We start from the raw sequence: 24,301 nt of genomic DNA, 5'->3' as shown, positions 1-24,301 counted from the left end.
ACTCTGTATATTTCTTCTTATATCAAAATTTACTTGGTTGGGTACACCATATTTTAACATGTATATGCACGATAAGTTGGAGACGACGTTTTTAAAATAATTTTACTTTGTATCGTAAAACCGGGATGGATTATGATCGACCTACCAGGAAATTGATTCAGTACAAAATTCATTTGACTCTATCAATGGGAATACTTGTCCTATTTCTAAATCTTTTTACGAGAGCTGATTTTCATGGTTTCACTACAATTTGCTGATATATTCCCAAACTCTCTCTACAAGTTTAATTGAATGCTTTTAATGTTAATGCTCTGATGACCAATGATTTGATCAATAACTATCGTCCAAGTACTGGTCTTATCGTATCAAACAGTTTTCTGGTATTATACTTCATCTTCTTATTCAGGAATGCATAAAGGGCTCTACTTAACTCTAGTTTTCTTTCTAAACGGTATCCTGTAGGGAAAATAGCACACTTATATTTAGCTGTTTATCTCATTTTAACCAGATTTCACGTTTGACAGTTTTGAAGATACAGATATATTTGCCTCATAATTAAGCAGTTTCCCTGACGATGACAGTTTTTGAGATATTTTCACTTCACAATTAACTGGTTTCCCCGTTGAAAGTTCTGAAGACACTTTCACGATTTACTGGCTAACCTAACCCATAGCTCATTTTTCTGGTGAGAGCTTTGGAGTACACTTGTATTTACCTCGTTATTTGTCCACGCTGGTGACTTTTCCTGGATATTTCACATCCACCCGATTACACCCTTTTCTCTATTACCAGGGATGGTGCTACCCGCAGTGGGTTGTTCGTGGCCACAAGCTGTGTGTTGGAGAGGATGAAAACAGATCGTGAGGTGGATATTTTCCAGGCTATTAAACAACTGCGGCTGAACAGAACCCAGATCATAGACTGTCTGGTAAGAACTTGTCGTGTCGATAGCGTATTACAATAATTATCTTCATTCCTCTAACCTTCTTGTAGTTCAATTAAAATGTATGCACGATTGCTTCCCCCTCGGATCAGTAATAGTAGTTCTGAACAGTCGATACAATTCTTCCAAATGCCGAGGATTTTAATTTTCTTTGTACGATCTGAATAGACACTGCATGCATCCGAAACCCCGGTTGGATGGAATTGTATCAGTCGTCTTGAAGGGTTTGCATTTATTTTCTGTATTTTCTTTTGAATTTAAAAGTATTTTTAATCTCTGATGTTTTCCTAGTCAAGATGCCGAGTGCCGTCCAAGAAAGTTTCTTTACCCATAATAACGTTTTAAATGAACGTTGTACTAGAATATCATTATTCGATCAATTGTTGTTTCAATACAGACACAATGTGTTCCATACCCAGTGTTTGTAAATCATAAGATGCTTACTCTGCATTTATTTGAATTTCAGGAGCAGTACAGGTTTTGTCACGAGATAGCCCTGGAATACCATGCTACAGTGAGCGCGTTAACGACGTTTTCTTGACACCGTGGATAACGGCAATCACTCTGATAACTGCTGTGTGGTCACTCCGCGTGATGATATTGGTGCTTGGTATCGTGACACGTGTAAACAACAGAGTTACTACACGTAGGAATCGTAGTTACCACACGCGTACATAATGACCTTACGCGAGGGCATCACAAGTGTAACACCTGCAAGCATCATATTTATCACACGTGTAAAGATAAAGTACCACACGTGCAGACATCAAGTTTTCACACGTTAAATCAACAGACAAAGCAGTAGACATCCACCACTTGGAGATATTTTCCCACCCGATGACAACATCCGGTGTTGACGTGAAACACGTTTTACTGTTGATCTGTGTCCTATTGTGATTGAATCGTTTTCGCAATGTATTCCCAAAGGGACTTTGTACAAAGATATATATTATGATTTAAAACAGACGAAGGCTCAATAAATACGTTTGTGAATTTACATAGATTCACAGCCAGTTGCAAATACAGTGTTGTAGACATGCGCAGACAAATTAGTACGGAGAGGGACGTCATCCGAACTTTAGATCTGTATTCAAATTCTATGCATTTTCATTGTGAAAATGAAGAGTTAAAAAGGAAAGATTCCAGTCGGATGACTCTTGTGCTAGCCATTGCGCAAAGAACTGTGAAACTCAACGTGTTGTCAACAGACCCCGTGATGGGATTGTGCTCTCCACCAAACAAGTAACTGTCGTAACAATAGCTACAAAATGATGGTGCTAACATACCTTGTAGTGACGGAGAATCAGAGGTTTTAAACAAAGTATGTGTGTAACTGGTGTTATAGACGGGCCGATGTATCAGATTGAGAGAGACAGGGCACAGTGTAGACGGGTCAAGAGAACAGTCAGTTAAAGATAGGGTATATTAATAGATGAAACCATTTCCCCCCATATTCTCATTGGCTGAATAATAGAAACGTGGAGGCCGATGATTTGAGGGTTTGGCTCTGGTTAACTTTCTTTAGAAACATCAGGTGACAACTCTCTTCATGACGCCACTTCAATAGTGACGACACAATACACTCTGCTAAATGCAGTATTTTTCTCTGGACATTTTCTTACGCTTCATCTTTTTTATTGATAAATAAGGACTTATATTTAGGTAAATATGTGTTATATGGACCTGAAAAGTTATATTGATCTCGATTGTTTTCTCGGTCATTGTCGCATCTTCAGGTCTGTATAACCGTATATTCACCTCAACAACGGTCCATAATTATTATAGACCAGCATATATTACAGACGATGAGAGTATTAGACATTAAACTTGTTCAGAGTTAAAAACGTTAAGTATAACAAGTACAGGAATGCAGGCAAATCTAATAACTTAGGTTATGAACTTCTTTTGCTACAATCAAGTTCAATTATAGAGTTTTATATCTGAAAAGAAAGCAGTTCGAATCTTATACTAATATTTCTCAATGATTCTGAAATAATTGATATCCAAATTCTTAGTTTCTTCCTAAAAATTAAGATTGCTTGTAGAAAGATTGAACAGCCAACAGACAGTCTCGGCCGGCTATCTCCATTGTTATGATTATTACGTCACAATGGTCATGACGTCATATGGTGTTATAAATCACAGCTGTCTTTTGTATGTTTATAAAGTGGCAATGCAGAGCAAATGTGAAAATTATAGAGTGAGGATCTGGTATAAATGGCATTTAGAGGCAAATCAAATTTATTATTCTTTTCAATTATACTATACATCAGCCATAAAAAAGCAGGTCCAATGCATGCATTTACAACATTGTGATATATAACTTAAGAATCTTACTAATCATTGGAATTCAATGGTGAAGCGCATAGTTCTTTGTCATTCATCTTCTCAGATCAAAATTAACTGGGACGAAAACAGATGGTAGCAAGTATAAATGTGATATATAACATAATTTTCAGTATTTTTTCCCCACTGGAATCAGGATTTGTTCTCATACCAATATAGAATGTGTTCGACAACTGTGATACACGTTTATATGTTAAGCCACACACTTGTATATTTAATACAATCCAACTGTGTGACATGCGTATACTATACCAGTATAAAAGAATAAACCTCATTTTTTTCTGTTTTCCCAATAAAGCTACTTACAGAGTCAAAAAAAGTAAAACCATGATTTTTTTCAACTTGCAATTTCCGTGCGTTTTCCTACGAGACAATGTATTCGAATTTCACCAATCATATCAGTTAGTGAGAGCATATATCGCCTTTGTTCGCAGGCGATCTATTTTATGGATATTTTTGCTAATCAAAAGACTTTTTAGAACTAATGAAATCACCACCCGTTTGAACATTTTTAGCTCTGTGGAATAAAATATAACACTGATTCTCCATCAGTACTTCCTTATACAAGGGGACGAGTGTATGTGTATAGAAATGTGAGAATGAGTCTGGCGGTTGTTTTACGACGCGAAAGTGCAATATATAAATAGATTATAAATAATGTCAAAAATCATTGCGTAAAATAATAGTCAAATTATAATGGCCTAGTCGTCATTAATTTAACTTTTCATAGTATATAGTCACATATTGCCATATTTATATGATATGTATTATAAAGTCTAGTCATTATTTATGAAATGTATTGAAATGTCACGATTAATTTCATATGATATATATAATACCCATATGTTGAATCAGTCGTTCCACTTTAGCATTTTTTCCATCAAGAATCATCTATGTTTAATAATTAAAATAAAGTAATTTCGATATACGTGTAGCATATTTAAATATTTTATATTACTTACTACTATTTTATATATACTCTAGTTACCACAAAGTAGACAACGCTGAACAGGATTGTATATAGGCATAGCGGAATATATAATAATGATTATTTTCTGTACATAAATTCATCTACATATAACAACAATACTCAGCGCTATGTGATTATCATTCAGGTGCATTACGTCATATGTTAAAACAACCGTTCAATAAAAAGCAATTTCTTTTCAGAGCAATTTCACAGACGGGGTGGGGTGTCCGTTGTCACCATTATACAGAGTAAGACCAAGAAGTGTTTGGAGAGTAGACCAAAATATGTGTAAATGAGATGTCGTTTCTTTATAATAACTGCGATTCTTGTTGTTCGTGTGGTGTTAAATATGTTTTATTTATTGATAATTACATTAATATGTGTTACAGTGAAATAATCATTTGTTTAAGTCAAGCACATGATGGAAATTGTTGTAGTTACATTCGTTTTTCTTTCTTCTTTCAATTTCTGTGAAATTGTAAGCTTAATGCTATGCACAGAAACAGTTATTTTCCATTACCTTGACTGATCACCGTGACTAAACAATAAACCTCACAAGTTTAGGACGTTAATTTATATGATGTAAAACAAAATCAAAAACAAAAACATTTTTGTAAGACACTTATTAAGATCGGATTAAATAACGTGTATATATTATCAAAACAACATTGATAACACACGAATTAAATGAAACATTCGTAAGTATTTTCTTTTTCAGTTTTACGATTACAAACCAATCTTGGTACAAATACTTATACAGCTAGTTTGACGACATGATTGGGAAGTAAATCTGTTCACTCAATCGCAGTACTTATACTTGCGGTCTTTTGATGAAGTCTTATACCTACAGTGTGTCGATACGTTAAGTTTGAGACAGTTAGCAGCTCTGCTTAAAATCGTACAGTTGGCAGAAACAGTAAGTTTTGAAAAGTACATTTGTTGATTAACTTGGTGATATGTAGAAGTCTACATTTTTTCCGCCGGTAATAACCGAGCCTAAGACAATGTTTTTGTGCACTTGAACATAGCATTTTACAACTCTACTCATACTCGTGGTCTGCCAGTATGATAAGTTAAGAATCGCGGTGGTTACATGGTATCCACGAAAAGAGCGAATTTAAGTTCACCACGAAATAGACTCAAGTTCAACAGTATATCCCTGACGAAGTACAGAATACCGTCATCACCGGCGGTTTTCTCCGATACTAAATTCTTACTTACTTACCCTGTCACGTGTTATATCATTTTACATTGTTACAGTTTAAGTTACGTATGAACAATTCCGCAAACATGTAAGTGGTTACGTGTATTTTGTTAAAAACAAATACCAGAGTAAGTGACATTTAAGCATACATTTTTACGTTTCTTGTTACTTTTGTATGTGCTGGGCGGTGGAACCTCATTAAGTTGTGTTGTTCATTTAGATATGCTGGAGAAGCTTTATGTGCATAGTGGTTATATATATATATATATATAACAAATACGTATATTGTACAAACAATCTCATTAAACAGTTTAATTGATTGTATGATCACTAAATACTATGATAAAACTATTTAAGTGTATTCGTTGTTTTGTTGTTATTGCAGAATGTTTAATATAGACAAAAAATATATAACACTGTGTAATTACGAAGGGCAATATATATGAAAAAAAAAAAACCCATCTCAAACGCCGAAAAAAATGCATCAAAAACTGCGTTGACACAAAAATTAAAAAAATCAACAAAATTAAGGCGACAACAAAACAAAAGACATCATGAACGTCAACAATAAACACTGGAGCAAACAACAAAGGTTCCGGATTGAAAGCGTTCCCTCCACCACTGTGATACAAATGATGATTTCTCCTTAAATCCTGGAAAGTATATCGATCTAAGCCTGGGAACATGCCATCGTTGTTAAATAAACCGCTTATTTAGAATTGAATGACTTTGGAACTTGTGGGGAAACGGCCCACGAAACTGTCATCCGATGCAAAGAAGTACTTTGATGTATACAGTTTTCATTTGATAATACTTTTCATGACAATTAAATTGTATTAAGCTTTATTGGCTTTTGATTATCATTATTAGACAATTTAAAGGTAAGAATAATTACTAAAACAAGACTTTCCTGATTTACGTGCCGTGCGACGCTATTTGTTTTGATATCATTTTCAAGAGTCTATTTTACCAACACTAATGCTAGTTTGGAGAAGAAATTTAATCAGAACCCTCATTAACTCTAACATATTTCAACTATCCATATTTTCTGCCGATATTGATCGTTTATCCTCAAATATTTGCCAAAATACCGGAAGTGATCCTTTCAGGGTACAGTAACGCCGGTTCAAGGGCCTACGTAACGGTGATGGCATTTCGTGTTCTTTTTTAAGAACCACGCGCCTGAAATATCAAATTGTGATGGAAATGAAAAGTGGGTAGTATTTATATGAAAAAATTAGCAAATGTTTTTGGAATTATAGTATGGTATAAAGAGCATTGATATTTATCTAAAAAGTGACCCGATTTGGGTACAGTGACGTTAGATCAATGCTTAACAGCCCTCAGAATGTATTTATTGAAAACATCCGTCTACTGAGTCTTATACTAACAAATCACCTTACATTATCAACTCCGCAGGCATTCGTAAATAAAACATTAAAGACTAGAACACACGTAGAGGTTGTTTATGTGCTACATGCATTATATGTCTTATTTACAAGAATGGGACGGGCTGCATTTTGACCCCTTTCCCAAAGCAAATAGCTTCTTTACTTTCCATACACTTATGCCACCATCTACAATGAAGTTTACTCCCACACATTCCTATGTAATTAGAATAGATTACATCGCAAGCTGCATTCAACTCCTCAAAAACAACCAGAGCACTGTTTGGACTGAGTTTCCGGATCTCTCTGACGGTTCCGAATTTAGAAAAGATGGTGTGGAGCAGCTTGTGGTTAAAGTCGATTGGGTATCGTTTCTGTTGCCACCTCACGACGACGGAAGCCAGAGGGAACTGGAGGCGTTCATTCTCCCGGAAGTGCTTCGTGCTGGATCTCATCCAGCTGATAGTACAAGAAAGAAAATCAGTACATAAGCTAGCATTGATCAAAGACAGATGTTTGGAAATGAAGACAGAATAAATATATAGACGACAAGAGGCCCAATGAAACTGTTATTTAATTTTCTTTAATAAATCAAGAAGGGTTAAGTTCAAATTCAGTTAAATAGGCTAAATCTATTTACTGTACACGTTATGTAACTTTGATGGAAGATTTTATCACTCTACCAAATATCATCGCCCTACGCATCTTAAACTGGGTTATTCTGAAGCTGTTCCAGGGTTTTTAACTATTTAACCCCTGTGACTTTGAAAGTGAGTAGGTGTCCTAATAATCCTTTACCGAAGCTGCTGGTGGATAAATATCATCAACCTTGGCCACTTGGTTATTTAGAAGAAAATCTCCTAAAACCTGACAACAAATCAATGATCTTGGAAGTGGGTAAAAATAATAAGTTTAATTTATATGAACAAAAATCTAAAGCCAATCATCTCAGCATACTAATATTATCATTCTAACTCTCTTGATTATTCATAGGATTAAATCATTTTGAAACCGCCCCCATTGAAAATGAGTTAGGGTCATTTATCTTACAAAAATGAAGCCATTTAATTTGAACAAACATTTTTTGTCAGCGTGTAAATGGCAAAATACACCATGAGCCTCTTAATTATCCAGAAAAACTCGTCAAAGGTTTTTACAAATTTGACCCTGTGACCTGGAAAGAAGTTCAAGGTCATTCAATTGAATAAACCTGACAGCCCTTCACCCGATGATGATTTTAAGAAGTTGTGCAAACGTTTTAACTTATTTGACCTCTGTGCCACTGAAGGTGAGTCAATGTCATATATTTGAACAAACTTGATAACCCTTCATCCGAGTGGACACTTCCTAACCATCATCAAATTGGATCCCTTGTTTATCAGTAGTTGTTTAATTGTATGAACAAATTTGACCCTCATAATTTTGAAAGTGGATCAGGGTCCATTTTTAACCAATATGATAGCCCGGCACTTCACTATGTTCCCGGAAAAAATACCATCACCCTAGGCCTATCAATTATTCAAAGGAATTCGTTTAAAGTAAATGTTGACGCAGGCTCCCTTGGCCCTCCGAGTCTCGTGAGCTGAAAATAGCATCACCAGTAAAATAATAGACGTGAAATTAACATTTTGACAAATTGATCTGATTGTTAGAATGTATCTTAATATAAATGTAAAATTTCATATTTAAGTCGTTAATTTTCTTAGTAGTGTTGTAGTTTAAAAATCACTGGTAGTGTAGTTATGAAATGGCTTTAAATAGGCACTAACATCAGGTTGTGAAGATTGATCTGCTCAAGCAAGATAACGGAAACAGAGTCGTAAAACACATAAATCATAGGGAATATCTGGATCAGTAAAAAACAGAAACGTAAGATTGGGAAACTTCCAACGAGAGACGAGATTCTGGTAAAAAAAATGAACATACCGAAACGTCCATTAACGAAAGAAGACAAGAAACAAATCAGGTTTGAACCGATAACGTTGTGTCTCAGAAATGTTGACGCTGATAAGCAAACGCGTTCAGTTGTACTTGAAGCGAACATATTGATTTGCTATATGTCATAAATGTTATTTATATCAACCTGCATTGTCCTCAAGCTATAGTGCTTCAAACTACAGTGCCCCTAAAATAAAGTGCCCCCAAACATCAATGCCCCCAAACATCAATGCCCCAAAACTACAGTGCCCCAAAACTAAAGTGTCCCCAAAATTACAGTGCACCCAAAATACAGTGCCGCCAAAACTAGTGTCCTCAAACTATAATGCACACAAACTACAGAGCGCATTTCAAACTAAAGTACCCTCAGATAGCAATGCCATCACACTACCGTGTCCTTAAACTATAGAACCCTCAAGCAACACTACCTTTCAAACTTCAGCACATTAAAACAACAGCACCCTCAAGCAACACTACCTTTTAAACTTCAGCACATTAAAACAACAGCACCCTCAAGCAAAAGCTTCAGCACATTAAAACAACAGCACCCTCAAACAACAGCGTCCTGAAACAACAGTACCTTTAAAACGACAGTTCTCTTAAACTTCAATACTCTCGAACAAATAGTACCCTAAAACTACAGTACACTTAAACTGCAATACCCTCAAACAAATAATAACCTCAAACTACAGTACCCTTAAAATTCAATACCATCAAACTACAGTACCTTAAATTCTAATACCCTCAAATAAATAGTACCCTCAAACTAACAATACCCTTTTTCTTCAGTAGCTTACAAACTACAGTGCCCCCAATCTCCTATGCCATCCGAACAACTGATATTGATATACTATACACAATCTTGAGTATCTCCCAAACTACAGTTCCAACAAATTACTGTACCACTCAAACTACAGTACATCTCTGGAAGTCAATATTATATAGTCATTGTATAAACATGAGCTATAGTATCTCCAAAACTGCCAGTACAACCGATCAATCTCACTACGACTTAGTAATTAAACTACAGTACCTCTGAAAGTGATTATTATAAAGTTATAAGATACGCATATTTATTTTACTCGTGAGTTTGTCCTACTTTTTATGCCATGCATGGACCATAAGGTCCTATATAATCTTGAGCATCTTCATGACACAGTATCCTTGCCCATTGAGATTGTGTACATGTATCCTTTCTGCGATGTCGATGAGACATGACAACCGTATAGAAATAGCTTTAGTTTAAAGTTAAAACTCTTTTCAGATAAGAATTCAGTCATAACTCTCAAAACACATTAAGAGATCGTTCATCATCGGCAGGGACATTCAACCATTTCATAACGGTTAATACGCTTAGAGGAAATGTCAACTATGGAAATGTTGGATAACAATTGTAATGCCTTTCAGGCCTTTGCACAAAGACATTTCAATATAATGATAAAAATGCTGTACGGCTAGCGTTAACTAACAATTCTTGTGCAACACTCGAAAGCATTGTCAGAATACTGCAGCGTTTACAGCACTACTCACTTTCGTAACACTTTAATTATCTGACGGAAACGATTACAGATCTCAGTAGTCCTACTAAATGACTGACGTTTTCTATGATAATTGATTTTAAAGATATCCTTTAGAAAAAAGCAAAGAAATTGTATAATGTTTTGTTGTGTTATTTAACATAATTTGAACATTCCATTTTATTATTCACAACCAAACAATATCATATTCAGTAATTCAAATTACCACGCATCCATATCAGAATTCCGAGGAAAGACTGATCATCTTCAAACATGTAAAATAACACGATTCTGTGTGATCTAGTGTTTTAAGACTGTTCTGTTATTGTCATTTGATTATATTGTCTTCATGTAAATGATTAGGTTGCCTTACAAGCGTCAGCTGTAGGGTGAATTTACATTTAGCTCAGCGTTAGAGCATCGGGCTGGAGAAACAATGGCCGCGGGTTCGACACTATCTTTATCACTATTCCTCGTCCTACTAAAAACAGTTGCCATTAACCCTACCCTTTTAAGGTAGGATAACCCTTGGCGGGAGTCAAATAACCTGGGTTGGTGCTTGGAAAAAGGGGGGAATGGTGTAAAAGATGTGTATTGATTAGGTTGCCTTACCAGCGTCAGCTGTAGGGAACTTCCTTTAACTTAGCCGTAGAGTATCTAACTGATGGTATAACACCCTTTGATGGTTATAGTGTTGTTGCTCTGACGTCAATCATTGTTGGTTCTATTATTGTTGCTCTGACGCCAACTTGTGTTGGTTCTATTGTTGCTGCTCTGACGTCAATTATAGCTTGTTCTACTGTTGTTGTTCCTACGCCAAACCATTGTTTGTCCTATTGTTGTTGCTCTGACGCCAAACCATTGTTTGTCCTATTGTTGTTGCTCTGACGCCAAACCATTGTTTGTCCTATTGTTGTTGCTGAGACGCCAACCTTTCTTGGTTCTACTGTTGTTGTTCTGATTACAATCTTTGTTGTTTCTATTGTTATTGCTCTCACGTCAACCTTTGTTGGTTCTATAGCTGTTGCTCTGACGTCTTTCTTGGTTGGTTATGTTGTTGTTGCTGTGAGGCCAACCTTTGTTGGTTCTATTGTTGTTGCTATGACGTCAACCATTGTTGATTCTATTGTTGTTGTTCTGACACCAACATTTGATGGTTTTAATGTTGTTGCTCTGAAGTCAACCATTGTGGTTTATATTGTTGTTGTTCTGACACCAACCTTTGATGGTTTTAATGTTGTTGCTCTGACGTCAACCATTGTTGTTTATATTGTTGTTGTTCTGACACCAACCTTTGATGGTTTTAATTTTGTTGCTATGACGTCAACTTGTGTTGGTTCTATTGTTACTGCTCTGACGTCAATCTTTGTTGGTTCCATTGTTGTTGCTCTTACGCCAAACTTTGTTGGTTCTATTGTTGTTGCTGTGACGTCAACCTTTGTTTGTTCTATTGATGTTGCTATGACGTCAACCATTGTTGGTTCTATTGTTGTTGTTCTGACACCAACCTTTGATGGTTTTATTGCTGTTGCTCTGACGTCAATCATTGTTCGTTCTATCATTGTTGCTCTGACGCCAAATTGTGTTGGTTCTATTGTTGCTGCTCTGACGTCAACCTTTGTTTGTCCTATTGTTGTTGCTCTGGCGTCAACCTTTGATGGTTCTTTTGCTGTTGCTATGAAGTTAACCCTTGATGGTTCTATTGTTGTTCCTCTGAATCAAACCTTTTTGTGTTCTATTGTTGTTGCTATGACGACGATCTTTCTTGGTTCTACTGTTGTTGGTCTGACGCCAAACCTTTGTTTGTCCTATTGTTGTTGATCTGACGTCAACTATACATGTAGCTGGTTCTGTTGTTGCTGCTCTTAGGTCATACTGTGTTGGTTCCATTGTTTTTGCTCTGACGTCAATCTTTGTTGGTTCTATTGTTGTTGCTCTGATGTCAACCTTTGTTGGTCCTATTGTTGTTGCTCTGACGTCATTCTTGGTTGGTTCTCTTGCTGTTGCTCTGAGGTCAACCTTTGTTGGTTCTCTTCCTTTTGCTCTGACGTCATCCTTGGTTGGTTCTCTTGCTGTTGGCCCGACGACAACCTCTGTTGTTTCTATTGATGTTGCTCTGACGCCAACTTTTGTTGGTTCTATTATTGTTGCTCTGACACCAACCTTGGTTTGTTCTATTGTTGTTGCTCTGACGTCAACTTTGGTTGATTCTATTGTTGTTGCTCTAACGCCAACCTTTGTTGGTTCTATAGATGTTGCTCTGACGTCATCCTTGGTTGGTTTTCTTGCTGTTGCTCTGACGTCAATCTTTGTTGGTTCTATTGTTGTTGCTGTGAGGTCAACCTTTGTTGGTTCTTTTATTCTTGCTCTGAAGCCAACCTTTGCTGGTTCTATTATTGTTGCTATGACGTCCAACTTTGTTGGTTCTATTGTTGTTGCCCTAACGACAACTTCTGTTGGTTCTATTATTGTTGCCCTGACGACAACCTCTGTTGGTTCTATTGTTGTTGCCCTGACGACAACCTCTGTTGGTTCTATTGTTGTTGCTCTGACGACAACCTCTGTTGGTTCTATTGTTGCTGCCAGCCCCTGATGACAACCTCTGTTGGTTTTATAATTGTTACCCTGACGACAACCTTTGTTGGTTCTATTGTTGGTGCCTGACGAGAACCTTTGTTGTTTCTATTATTGTTGCTCTGACGACAACCTCTGTTGTTTCTATTGTTGGTGCCAGCCCCTAATGACAGCCTCTGTTGGTTCTGTTGTTGTTGCTCTGACGACAACCTTTGTTGGTTCTATTGTTGGTGTCTGACGACAACCTTTGTTGTTTCTATTATTGTTGCTCTGACGACAACCTCTGTTGGTTCTATTGTTGGTGCCAGCCCCTAATGCCAGCCTCTGTTGGTTCTATTGTTGTTGCTCTGACGACAACCTTTGTTGGTTTTATTGTTGGTGCCTGACGACAACCTTTGTTGTTTCTATTATTGTTGCTCTAACGACAACCTCTGTTGTTTCTATTGTTGGTGCCAGCCTCTAATGACAGCCTCTGTTGGTTCTATTGTTGGTGCCCTGACGATAACCTCTGTTAGTTCTATTGTTGTTGCTATGACGACAACCTCTGTTGGTTCTATTGTTGGTGCCAGCCCCTGATGACAAACTTTGTTGTTTCGATTATTGTTGCTCTGACGACAACCTCTGTTGTTTCTATTGTTGGTGCCCTGACGACAACCTCTGTTGGTTCTATTGTTGGTGCCCTGACGACATCCTCTGTTGATTCAATTGTTGGTGCCTGAAGACAACCTCAGTTGTTTCCATTGTTGTTGCCTTGACGACAACCTCTGTTTGTTCTATTGTTGGTGCCTGACGACAACCTCTGTTTTTTCTATTGTTGGTGCCTGACGACAACCTCTGTTTTTTCTATTGTTGGTGCCTTACGACAACCTCTGTTGGTTCTATTGTTGGTGCCAGCCCCTAATGCCAGCCTCTGTTGGTTCTATTGTTGTTGCTCTGACTACAACCTCTGTTGGTTCTATTGTTGGTGCCTGACGCCAACCTTTGTTGGTTCTATTGTTGGTGCCCTGTCGGCAACCTCTGTTGGGTCTATTGTTGGTGCCCTGACGACAACCTCTGTTGGTTCGCTTGTTGTTGCTCTGACTACAACCTCTGTTGGTTCTATTGTTGTTGCTCTGACTACATCCTCTGTTGGTTCTATTGTTGTTGCTCTGACTACATCCTCTGTTGGTTCTATTGTTGTTGCTCTGACGACAACCTTTGTTGGTTTTATTGTTGGTGCCTGACGACAACCTTTGTTGTTTCTATTGTTGGTGCCCTGACGACAACCTCTGTTGGTTCGCTTGTTGTTGCTCTGACTACAACCTCTGTTGGTTCTATTGTTGTTGCTCTGACTTCAACCTCTGTTGGTTCGATTGTTGTTGCTCTGACTGCAACCTCTGTTGGTTCTATTGTTGGTGCCTGACGCCAACCTTTGTTGGTTCTATTGTTGGTGCCCTGTCGACAACCTCTGTTGGTTCTATTGTTGGTGCCAGCCCCTAATGACAACCTCTGTTTGTTCTTTTGTTGGTGCCTGACGCCAACCTCTGTTGGTTCTATTGTTGGTGCCTGAAGACAACCTTTGTTGGTTCTATTGTTGGTGCCCTGTCGATAACCTCTGTTGGTTCTATTGTTGGTGCCCTGACGATAACCTCTGTTAGTTCTATTGTTGTTGCTATGACGACAACCTCTGTTGGTTCTATTGTTGGGGCCTGACGACAACCTTTGTTGGTTCTATTGTTGGTTCCCTGTCGACAACCTCTGTTGGTTCTATTGTTGGTGCCAGCCCCTAATGACAACCTCTGTTTGTTCTTTTGTTGGTGCCTCACGACAATCTCTGTTGGTTCTATTGTTGGTGCCTGACGACAACCTTTGTTGGTTCGATTGTTGGTGCCAGCCCCTAATGACAACCTTTGTTGGTTCTTTTATTGCTCTGACGACAATCTTTTTTCTTGTCGATGGTATTGCTGAATTTTGTGTATTTATTGTCTCTTCGTTAAAACTTAGCTACTTATGTTACCGGCCTTATAAAGATAAAACTATTTCTGGTCCTTTCAAGGACGGCAGTAAAAATCCTGAATGTGTGACTAAGGCTTGCTCACTGGTTTCCTCATATATGTTATCTCTATCACTTCAGTTAATTGGTATAAATGCCACCATCTTTGCTCGCTCCGTTGCCTCTGTTAATTAGTTTTAGTGCCACTTAATTATTTGTATTCCTCTATCAATTGATATAAGTGGTACAACTGTTGGTGTCACGAGTGCCTCTATTAATTGGCATAAGTGCCACTTAACTGGTATTAGTGGCACCACCGTTAGTTTCTCCACTGCCTCTATTAATTGGCATTAGTGCCACTTAACTGGTATAAGTGGTATCACTGTTAGTTTCTCCATTGCCTCTATTAATTGGCATTAGTGCCGCCTAATTTGTATTTATGCCACGACCTTTGGTGTCTCCATTGCCACTGAACACTTTTAGAGCTGATATTGCCATCTCTTCGAGTTTCATCTTGGTTCTAACTTGCGTTTGTACTCTGTTATATGCCATTCTCTCTGTATCTTTTAATTGGTATCCTGATGGTTAAATACACTAGGTGGTCTGTTTTATTGTCTATATCGTCATGTGGCTTCCGTGGTCGTGCGATTGGTGTACGTATAGAGGGTATTCTATTGTTTTCGTTAAATATCACATACATTGCTTACGGGTTATTTTATTCTTTATGTTCATGAGTAGACACCACGAGTGGAAATAAAAGAAAATTTAACATACGTATTAAATACGTAATATTCAAAGGGTAAACGCCGATTTGTTATTACATTTCCCTAAAGTACCGATAACTAATAAAAAAAAAATAGCACGTGGCGTCTGTGTTTCTGATTGTACGTCGTAATCAGGTGTCAAATTTGTGTTTAGAAAGTTTTAAAATCAGGTTTATATCATCACTAGTTCATTTTTGCATCTCAGAGGCAGTGAAATATCTTTTCATTTTAAGTTTAGTTGGTATCTTCAAAAACGTAACTAGTGGTGACTTACCCGAATATAATACTTTATTTACCTGAAGATGACTTAACTCTAATGTAACTATTGGCGATCTACCGGGTTACGACTATCGATTAGTTTTATATGTATGTTATTGATGATTTACCTCGAAGTTAAGATTGGTGATCTAACTGAAGATTTGACCTGAAGGTGATTTTTGGTGACCTTATTTAAGGTGACGACCGTAAACCTATCGGCAGGAAAGTATTGGTGACATACCTTAAGGATCCCCGTACCACTGCCAATAACTGTACGCATTAGAAACTATTCTTTCAGGCATGACTACAGCGTTGATAAATAGTTTATGAAAAGAAAGCCAAACCTTGCGGTACTTCTGTTAGAAATAATAAAGATAAAATGAACAAAATCTAATAAACAACAGTCTCCTGAGTGTCAAAATTCAGCGGGGGTAGACCCGTACCCTGGACTTCAGATTAATATACTAGGCCTATCGCTCTAACCGATTGAGCTACCTGATGTAGGGAAGCATCCGGGACAAACTGCGCTACATTTATATCCAAACAGAAGTTAAGGGGAGGTTACTGTATCAATCGGGAACCGTCGGCACTTTCCGTAAACGAGAAATATATTTTATTCTCGTTTACGGAAAGGGCCGACGGTTCCCGATCACAGTGCAGTGGGACAGGGACCCTTAAGTCGACAATTGTAACATAAAAGGCGATTATTGCTCACCTTGTTGGCAGTTGTTTCTTTTCCTCTGTTGTGGACAAACGAACGGCACTATTACAGCACACCTGTCTCACAAAGTGAATGACGTTTTCGTAACACATACATCGAACCCCGGGCTTCTTGGCTAGTGTAGACGTGGGAGGATCTACACAGCGGGAAATAGAAATCAGTCAGAAACATTCACCATATTTAATTAGGTGTAACCTTACTAGCAGACCTTTGTGGTGAGATTAATAAGGTGTAACTTTAATTAGGTAGATATGATCAAGCATCACAGCTTTTTAGTTTCTATTTTTTGAAATCATTGCCGATAGAATCCGGTCTTGTACATTGATAGGATACCACTGAAACAATTCAACCAAAATGTGCGCATAACTTGTACAGGTATACATTTTGTAGATGCTATTTTTGATGGCAACTGCCCTGATCATTCACCAATAAAAACTTAAAAGAGTTGAAGAAATGCTTACCAATCGTTATCTTACGGCATTGGCCCGCACTTATAAAGAAACCTTTATCTAAAATTTGGGTTGTTTTATTTTGCTGAACATTCTGTAAAACACATTTAACTTTGATTGTGAGTGGCATAGTGCTCCGTGTTATCTGTTAACTAAAAGTACTGATTGATGGAGCATCTCGACTGATGCTTACTTCACCGCTGGTCTGCCATTAAACTGACACGTGTAAATGGTGGGCGTGTACCTTTTATCGTGCACGCGAATGTGGGTCCGGTTCTGTCCAGATAGTGCTGTCGGATGACGGACACGGGTTGTTTCGGGTCTGCTAGCCGACAGAACACTCGCCATATGTTGTCTGTATCGCTCTGTCGTAGGAGAGAAGAGAGGCGATAAGATGAGTATAGTATATGGGGATTAGGGAATTATTTTACTAGGATTATCTCCACAAGCCGGATGGTTCGCTTTTGTGCCAAGGACAAATGAGTACACATGGTGGCTTTGGATAAGATATACGAAAGATGTTGACATATGGAGAAAAGCATCAAAACATTATATGGTGGCCATTTTGCTTTTCAAAGATGGCCGCCATATATAAACTTATTTGTAACAATATGTTGGCTTCCGAAGAAACACGGGGTCACCTTCTCGGTTCCTTAATATACATTTTACTAACTATTTTCCTGATCATCTCATAAAGAACTGGAGGGAATTTTCACGCATTTCGTATTTAGACCCTTCTTGGTTCTTTGTTGTGCTTTTCCATGGACATGAGATCCCCGGGGGATCTTGGTGTCCACCATTTTAAGGTCTTCATCGTTGCTTTGTTATTGTGATCTTTTCTGCCTCTTTTCTTTTATATGTTAGAGTGATACTTATGTCAACATTAGATGTTTTTTACGGTAGTCATGTATCCAAAATTCATTCTGCCGTGTTTGACATGGTCCTTTCAAATTGATGCTGTCTTTCACTTATAATAGTACATGGATACAGAGGCTATTATAGCTGCTCTACCGTCCGTGTCGTCAGCCAGGTTCATCCACAGCAGAGGCCTGGGGTTTTAATACCTTTCCTGGAAGTCTCCTCTTTTCCTTTCTTTGAATATCATATTCTTCGTCACCCATAATGCATAGCAAATATCGTGCACCTTTCACAAATCCCATTTTCACCTTCTGCCAAAAGGTCACGTAATACTGTTTCGCAAATCGCAAAGGAATTCCTCGAAAGTAGTCGTTTTACCTGTAGACTAAAATAGTTGGGTAAAAAATATGTTCTTCTGATCAATGAAATAAGCAAAAATCCGGAGCAGGATTCTTAAACAGCCACCGAGTCGCCATCTTTTTCCTGTGGTCAGTTCCAAATTTTACCATAACCAACACAGCACCAACGGTAACCTACTTGTGAAGTTTGAGGAAGATTCCTCAAGCCTGTCTGAAAAATATCGATTTACAATTTAACACCCAAAATCTAAGATGGTCGCCGGGCAGTCGAATGACGGGTCAGGGACGAAAGGTGATTTAAACAGTTCACCATGCATCTGATGGTGGCGGACTCAAATGTATGTTCAGGTAAGAAGATGGAGCACCAGTGTGACTTGTAAGCCAAGATATGTGTAATGAAAGGTTTTTGTATAGCGGCCATCTTTGAAATCCAAGATGGCCACCATTCAGTGTCTAAATAAAGTGGCTAATGTGATGGGCAGCACTAGGATTTGTGTGGAATACCAACATTATCTAAATCAGCCACTTTGCTCTGTGGTTATTCCAAATTACACACAAAGAGATTTATTGTGGTATCTCATTGATAATCTTTACTAAATTGCGTGCAAGAAATATCCGTTATATAATTCCCCATCTGTACCCAACGGAGATCTCTACAATATAGACTCTATTAAGGCAGAGTGTACCACTACATAAGGTTATTACAGCGTTCCTATTGTTTTTAATTTCGAATATGTTTCCTTTATATAGGAGATGAAGCAACCAAAAGGATTTTTTCGAGTTTTTCATATGCTTTAAAGGTCAAAAAACTCATGTATACGCTACTGGTAGCATTGGTAACGTGTACGCCTTGCAATAAACACGTGCCGAGATTGAACGTTTAAGTTTCTTGTTGGCTTTTTTTTTAGGGGGGTGGGTGGGGGGGTATCATTATTTCTATAAGATACTCAGTTTTCAAACAACTACAATGCTGTAAAATGCAACCATGTGTTTTTTCAGAATACTTTTTTTGGAAAAGCACTTAAAGGATTATTTCAAAGTAGTGCTACGGTAATAAAACCGTTTAATGTGTTGGTACCATTTACATTCAGACATTCGACCAATACAATCGCGGAATTCGGATATAAGAAAAGTGATTCAGCATAAACGACATTTATATATCTTGTTTAAACATTAGGTGCATCGAAAAGGACTCTGAGTGCAGTACATGGGAAAAGTGTACCTTATTCCCCAATTGGTATTTTGTCGAGTTTGCTCCCATTTTAAAACTTCTTGAAATTGCCCCCAGGTTCATTGATGACGTCGTACATTTTTTTCTTTAAAAGCACAATAGTTATCGAAGAAAATAACTATGTTTAAGAGTAAAATACTGGCGTTACATTTTTTTCTTGAATATTTATTGTGCATTGTCCTCCATTGAATCGATAAACATCCTAAATTTCCGTTATACAGAACGCATCTGGTTGTTATTAGACACTTTTGGAATGCCCTCGATTATAGCTGATGACGTCATAATAACATTGGAGGGTTTTGTTTATAGTTACGTGTGAAATAACATCCTTCCTTAATTGTATTTGGTTTCTAATTCACTTTTTGTTATTTATTTATGATGGAATGTTCGCACCGTCCATCCGGTAAAAGGTATAAACAATTGTCTAATCTACAGCCGGGTCACCGAATAGTGTGATGCGAATTCTCTGTTTGCGTTCCTATGCAATGGTCATTCTATTGTAGCGGAACTGGACTAGGTCGATCGTCGGCGATCAAGTAGATTGGTAAAGCGTCCATCTAGAGATCGGGGGGTCCCCGGTTCGAACCCCGGTCTGGCCGTTACATTTTCTCTTTCTCCTGTTACACTTTCATAGTTCTTTATCATTTTAATTTATTTGATTTGGTTTATTGCAAACATTCCATATTAAACTATTCTATTACATTCTTTCATATGCAGGAATGGTTTTACGGCAAAATCACGCTTGATATTTTTACTTTTGACAAATAACACATTTAGAATGCAGGGTAAAAAATAACTATGGGCATTGTCATTAGTGACGTCACAAAAGCATTGAGTCTTTCTGATTGTAAAGTTACAATACAGCGTCCCCGGTGTCATGTTTTTCTGTGAGAGATGGATCAACAGCGCTAATGTTGACGAGCGTAGTGACTATCTTGGTATTTTGCAAGAAGAGAGGAATAGGGAATGGGTAGTTAGCGTGGGAAGGAAGGGGCAGGGAGGGATGAGGGGAGGTTTCGTAAAAATAAAAATGGTTCCAGAAATAGTACAAAGGCATTTTATATGGCTAACCAATTGGACAGATTATGTAGCGTTTAGAAAAAGTACAGCTAACGCAGGTGTTGAATGTGGCTTAAACCTAACGGCACAGCTTGGTACAATGTGTATAGATGTTCCTACCCCCAATTAAAGACATGGAAACGACATCGTAGCTAGTTGTCGACATGGTTTCAGGCTAATTCTATTAAAATGTGTAGGTAGGGTTTCCGTACCTTCAATTAAGATAAATCCTTCGATAAGATCATAACAAAACGTTAAAAATTGGAAAGTGTCATATTGACGCTCGCTCGTTATCGAATAGAAGTAGACCATAGGCGGTTCATGGAGCGTAATTAGGCGCGAGGGATGGTAGATATATGGAGAGGAATCTCACTAAAGTCATTAGCCCACAGAGCCGTGACATTTCCTGTGTAACACAATTAAAAATCATACGTCACGTTACACACACTCTTACCATATATTTGGGAGTTTAATAGGTCGGCAGTAGGTAGTTCTAGGAATGGGACTACCAGGCGAAGATGTATGCCCGACACGGCAGTGCCAGGTCTGCGACTCCGTACTGGGTTTCTGATAAATGGCGGCCCTCGACACGAGATGTACGGGCGACAGAGTGCGCTATGTTATGAGCACAGATGGCAAACACAGACTCATCGTCCGAGTAGCAACTCTGTATATGTCATTCTATCCCCACTGGGAACGGCATGTTCACCAACATCAACGAATATTTATTGACAAGTGAACGATATTCCACTGCTTCTAATCAATGGTATAGTTCAATATTGTCGAATATAGTCTCTGATTGTTTTTATTCTAACAAGTGCAGATGATATTGTAACACAAAGTAATGCAGATAATATTGTAAAACAATACCTTCTTCGAGAGTCAGCCAGACTGTGCTCGCATTAAAACCGGTAATTTGTTATGTGAGATCCGACACACACACCCGACCCCACCCCACCAATGGGAGGGGAAGAGTATTTACTCCCGGGGCAGTAGTCCGAGTTTCCTCTGGCCCGGGCACCAGACTTTTAGACATTTTGACAGATAGATATCTGGCCAGACATCTATCTGTCAAATGTGTCAGGGCCAGAGGTAACTCGGGCTACCGGGGCAGTAACCTGTGGTCTTGCCTCGGGCCGATCCGGAGTCGGAATATGCTCGAGTAGTTGCACATCAGTCTCCGGCCTGGAATTGTTACTTTGTATGCCAGTATCAAACCCATGAGTACTTAGCCTAGTGTTCCAGTCTCCGTAACCCGTCGCCAGACCTGGTACTAGTACAGCTGTATGTCAACTTTGGTCCCGGGAGTAGAACTTTGACTACTGGTAGTAATCTTGCATGTCAGTCTATTGCGCTTGAGAAGTAAAAAGTAATAATCGAATATATGGTTATTAGTTACCTTGTACGGCAGTGTCCGGTCCTGGACCAGATTGGAAGAATAACTGTTCAAAGAGAATGAATTATATGGCGCTAGCGGTACAGACGACGCGAAACTTTCCGCCATCTCCACTAGCTACGCCATGACAACCATACTATGTCACGTGATAGCATTGTTTCATTCTCTGCCGTTCGATATTTATATCACGTGGTTTGTACCTAGTTGTTACCACCACGTGGTGTGATTGTTCCTCCTAGTTTCTTAGATAGAGTGTTTGTTTACTTATAATGGTTTCCGACCTTATGGACCTTTTGTGCTAACTTGGTAGGTCAAAACCCGGGGTAGGGATTACAAGCTGTTGATAGTATTCTTAATCCTTGTTATCAGTAACAGCATGAAGATGGATTCTACATTGATGCCAACAATAAGTTATTAAGTCTGGACAACATCAACTGCCGAGTTTAAATTTTGTTGTTCAACTTCGAGAAGAGTTCCATTTTATCTTAAGTAAAATTGCCATAAATAAACGCTACTGTTTGTTGAAAAATTCTTCTTGATATCGCGCGGATCTTCTCTGGACCTGTTATTCTGCGCATGTTGGCTCCATACTTCAGAATCTACTCAAGGAGATGGTAAATGGTTTAACAGTTTGGCTTCACACCTGATAGACATTTCGCGAAATTTTGAAATTTAACTAGATAACAGCATTTTTTATTGAAATGGCTCCGTTACAGGCTGTCTCTCTTTACGTTCCAAAAAACCGCAGTCCAAGTTATATGCGGCAGTCGTCAGTAAATAATTTATCAAGACCAGGAAGAAAAGGGAGCCGAGGACTCGCCAACACGGCTGACGGTAGCCTTCAATTGCTATCGTTCTTATCCACAGAAATATTCGTTGCGATGGAGTAGCAGTCTCTTACGGTGGCTGGTTTGCGCCATCTCGTCCCTTCGTTATTTCGCGTTATGAGACGAAGGTTGCAGGTGGCGAAGTAACGATAATAACCATCCCATCGTTTCGTCGCCTCTCCAGAGAGCGAAGGCGAAAGAACAAAGGGGTGATGAACGAGAAGACCGCCAGACTGTGCTCGCGTTAAAACCGGTAATTTGTTATGCGAGAAATCCCCCACACCCGACCCGACCCCACCAATGGGAGGGGAATAGTCTTTACTCCCGGGGCAGTAGTCCGAGTTTTCTCTGGCCCGGACACCAGACTTTTAGACATTTTGACAGATAGATATCTGGCCAGACGTCTATCTGTCAAATGTGTCAGGGCCAGAGGAAACTCGGGCTACCGGGGCAGTAACCTGTGGTCTTGCCTCGGGCCGATCCGGAGTCGGAAGAAGCTCGAGTAGTTGCACATCAGTCTCCGGCCTGGAATAGCTACTTTGTATGCCAGTATCAAACCCATGAGTACTTAGCCTAGTGTTCCAGTCTCCGTAACCCGTCGCTAGACCTGGTACTAGTACAGCTGTATGTCAACTTTGGTCCCGGGAGTAGAACTTTGACTACTGGTAGTAATCTTGCATGCCAGTCTATTGCGCTTGAGAAGTAAAAAGTAATAATCGAATATATGATTAGTAGTTACCTTGTACGGCAGTGTCCGGTCCTGGACCAGATTGGAAGAATAACTGTTCAAAGAGAATGAATTATATGGCGCTATTGGTACAGACGACGCGAAACTTTCCGCCATCTCCACTAGCTACGGCCATGACAACCATACTATGTCACGTGATAGCATTGTTTCATTCTCTGCTGTTCGATATTTGTATCACGTGGTTTGTACCTAGTTGTTACCACCACGTGGTGTGATTGTTCCTCCTAGTTTCTTAGATAGAGTGTTTGTTTACTTATAATGGTTTCCGACCTTGTGCACCTTTTGTGCTTGGTAGGTCAAAACCCGGGGTAGGGATTACAAGCTGTTGATAGTATTCTTAATCCTTGTTATCAATAACAGCATGAAGATGGATTCTACATTGATGCCAACAATAAGTTATTAAGTCTGGACAACATCAACTGCCGAGTTTAAATTTTGTTGTTCAACTTCGAGAAGAGTTTCATTTTATCTTAAGTAAAATTGCCATAAATAAACGCTACTGTTTGTTGAAAAAGTCTTCTTGATATCGCGCGGATCTTCTCTGGACCTGTTATTCTGCGCATGTTGGCTCCATACTTCAGAAATTTACTCAATGAGATGGTAAATGGTTTAACAGTTTGGCTTCACACCTTATAGACATTTCGCGAAATTTTGAAATTTATCTATATAACAGCATTTTTTATTGAAATGGCTCCGTTACAGGCTGTCTCTCTTTACGTTCCAAAAAACCGCAGTCCAAGTTATATGCGGCAGTCGTCAGTAAATAATTTATCAAGACC

At 38.6% G+C, this 24,301-nt stretch overlaps 2 protein-coding genes across 5 annotated transcripts in view; one reads left to right on the top strand and one right to left on the bottom strand.

Moving 5' to 3' along the window:
* The window catches only part of LOC110442831 (receptor-type tyrosine-protein phosphatase S-like), a 135,614-nt gene extending 129,796 nt beyond the window's left edge, over positions 1–5,818 (top strand). For both annotated transcript variants that reach the window (XM_021486644.1, XM_021486643.1), the window contains exons 33-34: positions 793–928; positions 1,410–5,818. In XM_021486644.1, coding sequence (XP_021342319.1) covers positions 793–928; positions 1,410–1,484 — 211 coding nt within the window. In that variant the 3' untranslated portion in view covers positions 1,485–5,818. The remainder of the gene's footprint in view (positions 1–792; positions 929–1,409) is intronic.
* A 546-nt stretch (positions 5,819–6,364) lies between these two features.
* On the bottom strand, positions 6,365–23,669 carry LOC110442826. 3 transcript variants are annotated; one of them, XM_021486638.1, is made up of 5 exons: positions 21,951–22,070; positions 17,289–17,409; positions 16,590–16,731; positions 7,091–7,310; positions 6,365–6,645 (listed from the first exon to the last, which is right to left on the bottom strand). In XM_021486638.1, the coding sequence occupies exons 1-5, from the start codon at positions 22,053–22,055 to the stop codon at positions 6,631–6,633; spliced, it is 603 nt and encodes a 200-aa protein (XP_021342313.1). In that variant the 5' UTR covers positions 22,056–22,070; the 3' UTR covers positions 6,365–6,630. The 3 variants fall into 3 exon arrangements, with proteins under 3 accessions (XP_021342313.1, XP_021342312.1, XP_021342311.1); XM_021486637.1 differs by lacking the exons at positions 6,365–6,645; positions 21,951–22,070 and adding an exon at positions 23,514–23,669 and having other exon boundaries at positions 6,915–7,310; XM_021486636.1 differs by lacking the exon at positions 6,365–6,645 and having other exon boundaries at positions 6,915–7,310.
* Positions 23,670–24,301: the final 632 nt, after the last annotated feature.

This window comes from Mizuhopecten yessoensis, unplaced genomic scaffold (assembly GCF_002113885.1).
Source record: "Mizuhopecten yessoensis strain PY_sf001 unplaced genomic scaffold, ASM211388v2 scaffold716303, whole genome shotgun sequence".
NCBI classification, from domain to species: Eukaryota; Metazoa; Mollusca; class Bivalvia; order Pectinida; family Pectinidae; genus Mizuhopecten; species Mizuhopecten yessoensis.
Note: the sequence above shows the minus strand (reverse complement) of the source record. Positions and strands in the feature narration are given on the sequence as shown.